This window comes from Acinonyx jubatus, chromosome B3 (assembly GCF_027475565.1).
Source record: "Acinonyx jubatus isolate Ajub_Pintada_27869175 chromosome B3, VMU_Ajub_asm_v1.0, whole genome shotgun sequence".
Taxonomy (NCBI): domain Eukaryota; kingdom Metazoa; phylum Chordata; class Mammalia; order Carnivora; family Felidae; genus Acinonyx; species Acinonyx jubatus.
The window spans coordinates 37,281,058-37,295,713 of NC_069386.1; the positions used below are offsets into that span (position 1 = coordinate 37,281,058).

Genomic DNA, 14,656 nt, shown 5'->3' on the forward strand with positions numbered 1-14,656 from the left:
CTTGTTAATTTTAGCCACATCTTGCCAGATGTGAGGTGATATCTCTCTGTGGTTTTGATTTGTACTTGCCTGATGATGAGTGATGTTGAGCATCTTTTAATGTGTCTGTTAGCCATCTGGATGTCTTCTTTGGAAAAGTGTCTATTCATGTCTTTTGTTGTATTATTTGTTTTTTGGGTATTGAGTTTGATAAGTTCTTTATAGATTTTGGATACTAACCCTTTATCTGATATGTCATTTGCAGATATCTTCTCCCATTCTGTTGGCTGCCTTTTAATTTTGCTGATTGTTTCCTTTGCTGTGCAGAAGCTTTTTATCTTGATGAGGTCCCAATAGTTCATTTTTGCTTTTGTTTCCCTCGCCTATGGAGACGTGCCAAGTAACAAGTTGCTGCAGCCACGGTCAAAGAGGTTGTTGCCTGTTTTCTCCTCTAGGATTTTGATGGTTTGCTGTCTTACATTTAGGTTTTATCCATTCTGAGTTTGTTTTTGTATATGGTGTAAGAAAGTGGTCCAGGCCGATTCTTCTGCATGTTGCTGTCCAATTTCTCAACACCATTTGTTGAAGGGACTGTCTTTTTTCCATTGGATATTCTTTCCTGCTTTGTCAAAGATTAGTTGGGCATGCATTTGTGGGTCCATTTCTGGGTTCTCTATTCTGTTCCATTGACCTATGTGTCTGTTTTTGTGCCAGTTCCATACTGTCTTGATGATAACAGCTTTGTAATATAGCTTGAAGTCTGGAACTGTGATGCCTCCAGACTTGGTTTTCTTTTTCAGAATTGCTTTGGCTATTCGGGGTCTTTTCTGGTTCCATACAAATTTTAGGATTGTTTGTTCTAGCTCTGTGAAGAATGCTCGTGTTATTTTAATAGGGATTGCATTGAATATGTAGGTTGCTTTGGGTAGTGTTGACATTTAACAATATTCTTCCAATCCATGAGCATGGAATGTTTTTCCATTTTTTTGTGTCTTCTTCAATTTGTTTCATAAGCTTTCTATGGTTTTTAGTGTATAGATTTTTCACTTCTTTGTTGAGGTTTATTCCTAGGTATTTTATGGGTTTTGGTGCAATTGTAAATGGAATCAATTCCTTGATTTCTCTTTCTGCTGCTTCATTATTGGTATATAGAAATGCAACTGATTTCTGTACATTCATTTTATATCCTGCGACTCTGCCGAAGTCATGTATCAGTTCTGGCAGTATTTTGGTGGAGTCTTTTGGGTTTTCCACATAGAGAATCATGTTGTCTGTGAATACTGAAAGTTTGATTTCCTCCTTGCTGATTTGGATGCCTTTTGTTTCTTTGTGTTGTCTGATTGCTGAGGCTAGGACTTCCAACACCAAGTTGAATAACAGTGGTGAGAGTGGACATCCTTGTTGTGTTCTTGGCCTTAGCGGGAAGCTCTCAGTTTTTCCCCACTGAGGATAATAGTAGTGGTGAGTCTTTCATATATGGCCTTTATGATCTTCAAGTATGATCCTTCTATCCCTACTTTCTTAAGGGTTTTTATCAAGAAAAGATGCTGTATTTTGTCAAATGCTTTTTCTGCATCAATTCAAAATATTTTTAAATGTCCTCGTGATTTACTCTGGCTAATGAGTTACTTAAAAGTATGTTCTTTAATTTGTAAATATTTGGGAAATTTTCTAGATATTTTTCTCTAATTCATGTCTGGTTTAAATATGCTCTAGTCAGAGATATATTTTGTAAAATTTCAGTTCCTTTAAGTTTCGTAAGATTTTTTTTATGGTTCAGAATAATCTATTTTGTTGAATGTGTATTTGAAATGAGTGAACATTCAACTGTTTGTTTTAATTCCTTAAATGTGTTAAAATAGGTTGTTAATGTTGTTCAAGTTATCTATATTGTTATTGATTTTTGCCTCAAGTATTTTGAATCTCTGTTATTAGGTACATACACAGGATTCTTTTGTCTTTTTGCTGAATTGGACTTTTTATCATTGATATCCCTCTTTATTCTTGCTACTGTGTCATTTGTCTGATATTAATAGAGGCAATTTAGATTTTTTGGATTATTTTTTGCATGGTATAGCTTTCCCATCAATCTCCTTTTTATTAATTTTAAATTTACATTTAATTGATGCCTTTTCCCATCATTTATTTTTGACTTTTTTAAAAAAACTAACTTTAAATTTGGAATAATTTTAGATTTACAGAAAAGTTGCTGTATACCCTCATTCAATTTCGCGTAATGTTAACGTCTTTTATTACCATGGCACAGTTGTCAAAACTAAGAAACCATCATTGGTACATTACTATTAACTAAATGCCAGTCTTCATTCAGATTCACTAGTTTTTACAGTGTCCTTTTAGTGTTCCAAGATCTGATCAGGGTATCATGGTGTATTCAGTCAACAAATCTCCTTAGTTTCCTCTAGTCTGAGATAGTTTTTCATTTTTTCTTTATTTTTCATGACAATAATAATTTTGAGGAGTACTAGTCAGGTATTTTGTAGAATTTCCTCAGTTTGGCTTTATATGATTTTTTTTTTCATGATTAGACCGGGGTTATGGGTTTTTAGGTAGAACACTACAGATATGACGTTCTCTCCTCATCACATCATATCAGAGGACATAAATTATCAACATAACATTATTGGTGATATTAACCTTGGGCATTTGGTTAAGGTAGGGCTTTCCAGGTTTCTCAACTGTAAATTTTCTATTTTTCCCCTTTCTATACTCTGTTATTTGGGTATGAGTCAGTAAATCCAGTCCACATTCAAGGGAGGGAGAATTAAGCTACACCTCCTCTATGGAGGAACAACTACTTATATGTTATTAGGGATTGTTTTATAAGGAAGATTTTTCACTTCTCTTCCTCCTTCTATTTTATCCTTTTTATGTCATTAAATTTAAAATGAGTTTTTTGTATACCACATATAGTTGGATCTTGCTTATTTATCCAATCTGACAACCTGTGTCTTTTAATTGGTGTATTTAGACCATTCACATTTAATATATAGGCAGTACTTACTTTGCACTGTTTCAGTATGCCCAAATTTATTACCACAGTTTAATTAAATACCAGTCTCCTGAAAACATGGTCCAAATCCAGTTACTACGGTATATTAACTGTGAGTAATTACATAAAGCACAAACTTTACTCTAGATCTTTGTTCCAAAAATCACTATATAAATGACAGATGCATATCATGATTAGAAACCAATACTGTCACATCTATCAATGTCTGTCAGTGATTGGTCACTGTATATCTATTTTTGAATTCACATACAGACTGCAAATAATATGGTAGTATTGCCTTCTTGTCTCAGTGATAAAGCCACATGGGTTTTTACAAAAATGGATAATTAAAAGACAGAATTGGTGGGGCGCCTGGATGGCTCAGTCAGTTAAGTGTCTGACTCTGGATTTTGGCTTAGGTCATGATCTCATAGTTTGTGAGATCAAGCCCTGCATCAGGCTCCAAGCTGACAGTGTGAATCCTACTTGGGATTCTCTCTCTCCCTCTCTCTTTGCCCCTCCCCCATTCTCTCTCTCTCTCAAAATAAACAAATAAAACACTTTTTAAAAAAAGAACTGGCTAACGGTTGAAAGTGTAGCAAAGGGACAAAAGTGGATAGTGCTGAAAATGAAATGGAAATCAATTGTAAGTAGAATGGTAGAAGAAATAAGTGATTGTGAGAATGTTGACACTGCCACCATTCAAAAGACTCTAGTAATGCAGCCAGAAGCACTTAGTTAAGGTTAATTTTTGACAAAGATGAGGAAAGTGGTTGTGATGATAGAACGAATATGTTCCAGAGGATGTGATTCCAGAAAAATTGTTTTACATTAAAAGATCTCAGAGTGGGAAAAAAGAACTCAGAGATATTTCTTAATATTAAAAAGGCAAAGAATAAAATTTTGGAATCTGGGCATATAGTAGGCATACAAATATATGCATTGATTTTTGTTTCATTTGGCTCTTGGTATAATTACTGGAACACACTGAACTTTAATACTTAAAGTCAGGGGTTTTCAAACTATGGTCCAGAGGTATAATCTATCCTGTGGTCTGATTTTGTACGGTCCTTAAGCTAAGAATGGTTTTTATGTTTTTTAAGGGTTGCAAGCAAAACAGAACAAAACAAAACAAAAAAAGAAGAATACATTACAGAAACTGTATGTGGTATGCAATGCTTATAATATATTTCCTATCTGGTCCTTTCTAGAGAAACTGTGCACTCCTTCTTAAAATCATTGTGCACTTAATTCTTTCGGTGAGAAAATACATTCCCTCTGTAAAGGAGTAAATTATAAGTATGTGTAATAGGAACAAAAAAACTGATGGAACTAAAAAAAGGGAAAAGAAATTAACAATTATACAACCATAGTTTGAGACTTTAGCAAAACTCTCTTAGCAACTGATAGAATAAATGGGCAAAAAGTTAACAGAGACATAAATTTGAGTAACATAATTAAATGGACCTAATTGAATATATTCAGAATACCCTACCTAACAAATAAAAAAAATGCACGTTCACCTAAGTTGATCACATGGTAGGGTCATAAAATAACTCAGATTTCAAATAATTGAAAGCATGCAGTGTGTGTTCTCTAAACAGTGGGATTAGGTTGGAAATCAGTAATAAAAAATATAACTAGAAAGTACTGAAATCTATACACTTCTAAATATTCCATGGGTCAAAGAAGAAATTAGAAATATTTTAAATTAAATGATAATGAAAATATGATATAACAAACAAGGCTTTTTCTGGCTACGATAGTGCTTTGTGTGAAATTCATAACCTTCAATTTTTATATCAGAAACAAATAACAGTTGAAAATTAGTGACCTAAGTATATTACCAATACGTTTTCTTAAAAGGGAAAATTAAACCCCAAAAAAGTAAATAGAAGGAAGAAATAATAAAAATAAGAGCAGATGACAATTAAATAGAAAATATAGCAGAAAGGATCAATAGCGTCATAATTTGATTCTTTAAAAATTACTATAAAATTGATAAACTGGAGAGGTTGATCAACAAAAAAGAGAAAGGCAGAAGTAACCATCAGGAATGAAAACACATCGTCACAGATCCTACAGATACTACAAAAATAATTAGAGGATATTGTAAATAATTTCATTCCAGTAAATTTGAGATTTTAGATGAAATGGACAAATTTCTTGGACAAAGTTAATTTACTAAACCAACCCAGACAAAAGAGATAATCAAAATAGTCCTGTTAAAGAAATTAAACCTAAAAATATAAATACACCCCCAAAGAAAACCACAGATTCAAATAGTTGCACTGACAAATTCTTCTAAACATTTAGGAAAGAAATAATACCAATTTTATCCAAACTCTTCCAGAGAATATAAAAAGATAGCAGTCACTTATTGAGGCAAGACTAACTTTGATACTAAAGCAAAAGGAAAACATTAAAGGAAAGGAAAATTTGGGCCAGCCTCACAGAGGAACAAAATGGTAAAAATATTAGCAAATGAAATCAAATAATACATAACCAAGGTGTTCTCACCGCCAATTTGGCTTGCTCCTCAAATGCATAGGGAATAAATAGGTGTCAGAGGAACCAGCTAAAACATTTAAATAAGAACCAGAGTCTCATGGCATAATACCCAAAATGTCAAAGTTCCTATTGAAAGTCATTCACCATACCAAGAACCAGGAAGACCTCAAACTAAATTAAAAAGGCAGTGAACAGATTCCAACACCAAGATGACAGAGATCTTAGAATTATTGGACAGAATCTTTAAAGAAGACATCATAAAAATGCTTCCACAAACAATTAAAAAATCATCTGAAACAAATTAAAAAATATAAAATCTCAGCCAAGAAACAGAAAGTTTCCACACATACAAAGATAGAACATATAATGAGAAACCAAATTAAAATTTTGGAACTGAAAAATACAAGTACAAAATCATCTAAGTACAAAATTCAGTGGATGGCTCAACAACAGAATGAAGGGGGAGACAGGAATCAATGATGTACTAGGTAGAAAATAGAAATTACCCAGTTTGGGGACACCTGGGTGGCCCAGTCAGTTAGGCTTCCGACTTCAGCTCAGGTCATGTTCTCAAGGTTTGTGAGTTCCATCCCCTCATTGGGCTCTGTCTGTGATGACAGCTCAGAGCCTGGAGCCTGCTTTGGATTCTGTGTCTCCCTCTCTCTCTGCCCCCACTCTGCTCACGCTCTCTCTCTGTCTCTCAAAAATGAATAAATGTTAAAAAAAAATTTTTTTTAAACCTGGAACCAGAAAAAGTTCTTGAAGTCAGCAAGAGAAAAACAAGATCTTTCCAGGGGGAAAACAATTCAAATGACAGTGGATTTCTCATCAGAAACCATGGAGCCCCAAAAGAAGTGGCACGACTTGTGTTTTAAGTACTGAAAGAAAATCACACTGTCAACCCAGAATCCTATATTTAGTGAAAGAATCCTTTAAAAATAAAGGGGGAAATCAAGACATTCTAAGATGAAGAAAAATGAAGATAATTTTTCACTAGTATACCAACTCTAAAAGAATAGCTAAAGAAAATTATCTAAATAGAAAGGAATTGATAAAAGAAAGAATCTTGACATCAGGAAGGAAGAAAGAACATGATAAGCAAAAATATAGGTAAAACAGTAGATTTTCCTTTCCCTCTTGAATTTTCTAAATTATATTTGATGGTTGAAACAAAAATTCTAACACTATTTGATGTCGTTCTAAATGTATGTAGAGGAAATAAACAAACAATCACCATAAGATCCAGCAATTATACTCCTGGGCCTTTATCCCAAGGAAATGAAAACATATATTCATAAAAAAAAACCTGTACACAAATATTTCTAGCAGCTGTTCATAGTAGCCCCAAATGTTCATAGTAGCCCCAAACTGGAAACAACCCACATATCCTTCAATAGGTGAGTGGTTTAACAGCTGTGGTACATTCATGTTATGGAGTACTAGTCAGCAATAACAAGGAACAAACTATTGATATAAGCAACACTCTGGATGAATCTCCCAAGAACTATGCTGAGTGACAAAAGCCAATCCCAAAAGGGTACACAAGGCATGATTCTGTTTATCTAACATACTTGAAATGATCAAATTATAGAAATTGAGAACAGACTGTTGTCAGCAGGGATTATTGAAGGGATGTGGGCAGGAGGGGAGTAGGTGTGACCATAAAAGGACACCATGAAGTATCTTTTGGTTGAAGGAAATATCCTGTATCTTGGTAGTATCGATATCCAGGTGTGATATTGCACTATAGTTTTGCCATAGGTTATTATTGAGGAAAACTGAGTTAAGAGTGCAAGGGATCTCTCTGTGTTACTTCTTACATCCCAATGACAATTATTTCAAAATCAAAAGTTCAATTAAAAAAGACACCAGTAGGAGAATGAAATGCCAAACCACAGAGTAGGAAAAATTATTTGTAATACATATAACTGATGAGAGATTAGAATCCAGAATGCATAGACAATTTCCATAAATAACTGAGAAAAAGAAAGACAACCCATTAAAAAATTTTTTTTAAATGTTTATCTTCAAGACAGAGAGAAAGACAGAGTGTGAGCAGGGGAGGGGCAGAGAGAGAGGAAGACATAGAATTCAAAGCAGGCTCCAGGCTCTGAGGTATCAGCACACAGCCTGCTGCAGGGGTTGAACCCATGAACAATGAGATCATGACCTGAGCCAAAGTTGATGCTCAACCAACTGAGCCACCCAGGCTCCCCAAGACAACCCATTTTTTAAAAAATATAGGTTAAAATCTTGAATCACTTTTTAAAAGAAGATACTCAAATGACCAATACGTATACCAGAAAAACCCTGCTCAACTTTATTGGTCATCAGGGAAATGAAGATTAAACCCACAAAGAGATGCCACAACAAACTCATCAGCATGGCTAAAATTCTAAAAAGAAACAAAACTGAAATCAAATGTTGATAAAGATATATATTATCTGGAATTCTCATGTACTGCTAGTAGGAAAATAAAGCAGCATAATCATGTTGGAAAATCATTTGGCAATATCTACTACAGCTGAGCATATGTATACCCTATGAAGCAATTCTACTTTTTGATATGTATCCAACAGAAATGCATATATATGTACATTAAAAGACATGTACAAGAATGTTCCTAGTAGTATTATTCCTAATGGCCCTATACTATAAACCACTGAAATTCCCATCAACAGTAGAATGAATACAAAATTGGGCACACTCATACATAATTCATTCATACATTTATACATATTTATCCTCAATGCCTCTCTTTCCTTCCTATCCGTCATCCAGCCCTCATGGCTCACCTCCAAATTTCTACCTGGATTTGTTCACTTCTCTTCAAATCCTCTGATACTTCCTCAAATCCACCATCATTTCTCACCTCATTTACCAAAATAGCCTTTAACTAGTCTTCTTGCTCCCCTATGATTCATCATCTGTAAAGCAGTCAGAATGGTCTTATTAAAGTATAAATCAGATCACTTCATCCTCTTGTTTAAACCTTTCATTGGGTTCTCATTGGAGTTATGATTAAATCCAACTCTTCATCATGGTTTGAAAGGCAGCTGTGCTGGTTCTGCTATAGTCAAAGATGTTTACAAAGAAAGATCTTAAAATACATTACATGGTTTAAACAAATAAAGAGTTTGAAAGGAAGACACAAAAGTTGAAAGGAAGACAGTCCCAGGTTGGCAGGGCAGCTCTGCCAAACTCAGAGGTGCCACACAGAGTTCTATCTCTGACTCTTATGTGCTTGCCCATCACATCTGCCTCCCACCTAGCCAGAGAAGGGAAAGGAAAGGCAGAAGCCCAGAAGTTTCCCTTCCCAGAAGGGACTCAGCAATTCTACTTTTTGATATGTATCCAACAGAAATGCATATATATGTACATTAAAAGACATGTACGAGAATGTTATAGTAGTAGTATTCCTAATGGCCAGAAATTTCCCTTCCCACTTCTGCTTTCATCTTCTTTGTCCAGAACCTGGTCACATGGCACACCTAGCCGAAAGGAAGCCTGGGGAATGTAGTCTTTAGCTAACCTGACATGTGCCCACCATGACTCCATTATTGTGGAAGTAGAGAAGAATGAATATTGAGGACAACTCATAGTCTCTGTTTCAGCCTGCAGCATGTCATCCCTCTCTACTTCTCCAGTCTCACCTCCTCCCTGTCTCTCTCTCTCTGGCTTTTGGCTCTCTAGCCACACTAGCCTTGCTCATTCCCTCCTTAGTCCTTAGGCCCTTGTATCTGTGCTGGCCTATATCTGAAATACTTTCCCCTAGATCTTTACATTAGTGGCTTCTTCTGATCATTTGTACCTCAACTCAAGCCTTGTACATCTTCTGAGAGGCATTTCCTGACCCTCCCCTCACAAGCAAAATAACCACCTCCTTTCCACTCTCATTCATGTTGTTTTATTTCTTACTTATCACTAGCTTAAATTCTCATTTACTCACCTGCTTATTATCTGTATCTCTCATTGGAATGTAAGCACCATGGGGACAGAAAGGTTGTCTGACTTATTCTCTGTTGGGTCGCCAGCACTTAAATGCTACTTTTGATAAAGCAAGCACTCGACAAACATTTGTTGAACAGATGAATTAGTTTAGCCCAAACCTCTTCATTTCCAAACTGGGAAAGCTGGGGCCTGGAGAAAGTAATTGTCTTGTCTGAGGTTCTGCAACTAGTTGGTAGACTCCCAGATGGGCACTTTTCTCGAACACCCTATTTCATCCAGGCTCTTCTTTGAAGTCTGTTTTCTCACCCTGCCTCTATCATTCCTCTGCACACCTGTAGCACTAGACTTTAACATCCACTGGGTTTTTATGCTATGCTTCTTTGTATTTTTTTATCTTTGTTCTGTCTTGTTTTCCCAACCAAGCTGCAGGCCTCTGGAAAAAACCAACCTTCTAACACACAGACAATAGGCCCTGCGTAGGTATGTGACAAAGAGACTGAAGTTACTTTATTCAGCCAAGTGAGACTCACAACTGTTACAACTTTCATGTCTTATTATTGAAGATAAAAGTTGGATATTGGAAGACTAGATTTTGGCGGGGGGTAATTCCTGTGTATCCGCAACTAAGCATACAGGCAAGATTGTCTTACCAGCAGGTGGAATCTTATGTGCTTCATCAAAATTATGCAGAAGAGCTGCTCTAGGTGCAATGGGTGGATTCTGAAAGGTAATCCTTGCTGTTGGTGGAATCAGTCCTCGTTCTATCATACTTAAAATTCCTGGAAAGGAAGGTTAGAAGAATATGGTTTTAATGCCAAGTGTTTCCACAACGTCTGAGCTCCATCAATTTCACAAGTGTAACTTACTCTATTCATCTTCTTATTTGTGAGAGTACATCTAGTGCCTTCATCCTCTGCATGGAAAAACAGCTATGGTACACATTCATTTAAGCCATTAATTCTAACCCAAGGAAAAAAATGGCATTTCCAATAATGCCAATATGAAATAAACTTGTATTATGATAATTTCATTTTAAGGTAGAAATATCATTTCAGGGCACACTAAAACTTCTTTATATGTAACATTTTTCAATTATTGATAATCTTGTTACTCTTTTTTTAAAATTCGGAAAAAACAAGTACACGGTCATCATAACCATAGAGATGTTTTTTACTGAAAGAAAAAAATCTATGTGCTTTAAAACTATTTAGCTGTTGTGACAATGAGTCAGATTTTATAAAAGAAAAGTTATTTTCAGACATTACTCATGTCACCAGAAGATGTGATCACCCAAATAGATCAATTTAGTGTAACTGAGCAGCATGGTTAGTATTAATGCAACTAATTTACAATACTTAGAACTCCTACTATGTCGGCATGGGTGGTCCCAGGGCTTTTTAAGGACAGGAGACTGTTAACTAAATAAACAAATGAATGAATCAATGAATAATTGAGCAAAGCCTTCTAGCAGGGACAATACTTTCATTAAGATGGATCTGTTGTATTGAAGCCAGAAACCCAGAAACCCAGGGAGTATGTGAAATAAACTTGTGACAGGGCTTCAGCTTCTTGTTGCTTTCGTGTAACAGGAAGGAAAGTAAAGGAACCATAGGTCTCAAGGAAATCCTCATCCTCAAGCTGTGTACCAAGCTGGACTAAGTTGGGAAGTTGGCACAGACCCTAAGAAGAACAAGTATTGTTTCCATTTGCCTTAGTCCCTCAATGACCATGCTATGCTGTTATTAAGTCTAGTGTTACAGGAATCAGAGGAATGATCGCCGAGGGGTTGTGGAGCAGAAGACTTCCCTCATAAACCAATGAATCCAAAGAGAACTCTTTAGTTTGCTTACTGCAGAGTCATTTTGGGGGAGAGTTATGTATTAAAAATGAATATTCCTGGGCCCTCTCCTGGGTCTGCCCAAACCAGGGCCTGGGAATCTGTATTATTGAAGACTCTAGGACATACTTAATGTGTCCTGAAGTTTGAGATCCAGTAGAATTGGGGCCCAGTAATCCACATTTTCAGTAAGCATGCCAGGTCAATCTTTTGTACTTTAAAAATTTAAGAAGTGCTAATCCAGAGTACAACTCTTTAAGCCCCTTTTGAAATTAGGACTTCAGGTTTTAATTTTTATAGCACTGGATTTAACCACTTTAAAATGTTAAGACTAATTCTGTGTCCTCAACGTATATTTTCCACCTTTAAATATCAAATCCCGTTTCCAAGAACTATGCCTGACTTGCAGATGTGAAAAACAGAGCTTCTTCTAATTCAATATATTTTCATTACCAAACTCAGAGGGAAACCCAGCGAATGTGATTATAACCTTTGCTTTAGTACTGGTTGGAGCGATTCACTTAATCTTAGATAAACACATGTGTGTACATTTAGCATTGGAAGGAAGAAGTTAAGACTTTGGAATAAGCAAAAGAGACTGGGTATTTTTTTATCCTAATGCTGGAACCTCTGGAGATTATCTGGCCCTATAATCACATTTGTTTTCAATTGTCTATTTTCTAGAGATTAAGGGTAATTTATGGAAAACTGAAAGCAATGCATATATTTCTTGTTTATACACATGCAAATAACCCCCCCCAAAAGTCAGTTGTGTGTCTATTTGCAAATTTATTTCAGTATGCTTGATTTGTAAAGATATCTGTTGTTTGGATTCTCCTTTGAACCAGTTGTAACATCTTACTGATGTTCTCATTTAATCGATGAGGTGAATAAAACCTTGGATGTTTTCATTTTATAGTTGTATAAGAGTCATGGTTTTACTTTAAAATATATATCCTTTGGGGCGCCTGGGTGGCTCAGTCAGTTAAGCATCTGACTTTGGCTCAGGTCATGATCTCATGACTTGTGGGTTCAAGCCCCACATCGGGCTCTGTGCTGACAGCTCAGAGCCTGGAGCCTGCTTTGGATTCTGTGTCTCCCTCTCTCTCTCTGCCTCTCCCCTGCTCATACTCTGTCTCTGTCTCTCTCAAAAAATAAATAAACATTAAAAAAAAAAAAAAATATATATATATATATATATATATATATATATATATATATATATATATCCCTAATAATTTTGGAGACTTCAGCAAGATGAGCAAAAGATTCACCTGAAATTGCCAGACATGGTGCACCTCACAGGAACCAACGCCAGGCATGTATTTTCTTAGCACCTGTGGGTGAATTCAAAGTGGCAATAGACCCTTACTGAGTGCTTTTCTAACTTTAGTATTACTCCCTACAAAAATTTTTTGTTTTGTTTATCTCTTAGGTTCATTTATGGCTAAGTAATTCCTTCTTGGTAGCTCTAGAGACTGAGAATTTGGTGATCTCCATAAATGGATTAATGTCTTATGGAGATCTAATTCCCCATTGAGTGAGAAACAATAGAGAATACAGTTTGTTAGTCTTCTGTTTGTCCACTTGTGTGTTTTGAGCTCAGACCAACTAGGAATGTCATGCCTACAGAGAAGGAGAATAACTGTTTGGTATCTGGACCAGCAAGTGTGTTTCTGTGTTTATTTTTCATCTGTAGCTGAAATTATAGAATTGAAGCTATAAGTCCTGTCTGTATCTGTATGTCTGTGTTTATGTAATTCAGGAAAGTCTTTATCTCTCATTGCGAATGTAGAAATTTTTCCTGTCTCCAGATGGTATTAATAAATCAGACTGTAATGTCGCAAATTAAAGGAGCTCTGTTCAGATCGACTTACAGAGAGATGTAAGTGCATATGTAAACTGAATATTCTTAAAATTTCTAGAAAATAGGGAAATCAAACCTCTAATACTTTAAATGTGCTCCCCCTCATCTCTCAAATTCAGAAACTCTCATTGAGTCTCCTTACTTTTCATGGCAAGATAGTTATTTGCATAATTTCAGTAAAAATCTGTTCTCCTTTTACTAAGATATCATTGGAAAAATCACTTATGCAACCAAGACTTTGCCTGAAATTTCATATTTAAGAATGATACTTATTAATCATGAATGACAAGTAACTTTTAAAGAACTGAAGTTGACCGTATGGAGCCAGTGCTTCCAAAGCCTTCCAAAAAGACTGGCCTGGTACATGGCTTATAGGTTTTCCATCCTTACAGGTGGTAGAAGGTCATGTCCTGGCAGGCCCAAGAACTTTAGGATATTGGAGCACCTCTAGAAGAGAGGAATTTACCCACATTTACAAATCCTGTAGCTGAAATGTGGCAGGCAGAGTTTCTTGGGCTTGATTTCCTAGCCTTAAGATAGCACATAATAGAGTATTTAAAAAGTTTAATCTGAGATTCCTTATGAAAACTTTCAGCAGAGCAAACCTAAGATGGCCTAGATGGAGAATTAATATTCTTGTTGCACATGTATAAATAATCAGGACAAACCTAATGAGACCAGACTTATTTTTTGAATGTTTTGTTGAGATCATTAAAAAAAATTTTTTTTTAACATTTATTATTGAGAGACAGAGAGAGCCAGAGCATGAGCAGGGGAGGGGCAGAGAGAGGAGAAGACACAGAATCCGAAGTAGGCTCCAGGCTCTGAGCTGTCTGCACAGAGCCCGATGTGGGGCTCGAACTCACAAACTGCGAGATCATGACCTGAGCTGAAGTTGGACGCTTAACTGACTGAGCCACCCAGGCTCCCCTTGTTGAGATCATTTTGATCAAAATGGTAGAAGACTGGGGCGCCTGGGTGGCCTAGTTGGTTAAGCATCAGACTCTTGACTTCAGTTCAGGTCGTGGTCTTATGGTTTGTGAGATTGAGCCCTGCTTCAGTCTCTACCCTGAAAGCGTGGAGCCTGCTTGGGATTCTCTCTCTCCCTTTCTCTTTGCCCTCTGCCACTCTTGTTCTCTCTCTCTCTCTCTCAAAATAAACTTTAAAAAAAAAATGGTGGAAGACTATAGGAGTATTTTTGTTTAAGTTTTGGAATAAGCAAGAGATTACTGGATATCTTTCGAATGGAATGCTGTAGCCTCTAGGGATTATCTGGACCTAATCTTTGACTGAGCTATTTCATAACTCAGTAGAGATTAAGGTTAATTTGTAAAAACAAAACAAAACAAAGCTAATACTAATGCAAATGCAAATAATTCTTATCTATAAACTTGAAAATAAATTGTCTCTGGTGAAGAGATGCTCTTCCTTCCCATAGAAAAGTCAATTTTGCATCTATTTGCAAATTTATGTTAATATTTCTGATCTACAAATGTGTGTT

At 35.9% G+C, this 14,656-nt stretch overlaps 1 protein-coding gene and 1 long non-coding RNA gene across 6 annotated transcripts in view; one reads left to right on the forward strand and one right to left on the reverse strand.

Annotated features, from left to right (window-relative positions):
* Nucleotides 1–14,656, forward strand: part of LOC113601855 (uncharacterized) — a 163,841-nt gene that overhangs the window by 147,178 nt on the left and 2,007 nt on the right. The window lies entirely within an intron of this gene.
* The window catches only part of IQCH (IQ motif containing H), a 210,260-nt gene that overhangs the window by 127,827 nt on the left and 67,777 nt on the right, over nt 1–14,656 (reverse strand). For all 5 annotated transcript variants that reach the window (XM_053223828.1, XM_027067602.2, XM_027067600.2 and 2 more), the window contains one exon: nt 10,102–10,230. In XM_053223828.1, the coding sequence (XP_053079803.1) occupies nt 10,102–10,219 (118 nt within the window). In that variant the 5' untranslated portion in view covers nt 10,220–10,230. Of the gene's footprint in view, nt 1–10,101; nt 10,231–14,656 lie in introns of those variants that run through there.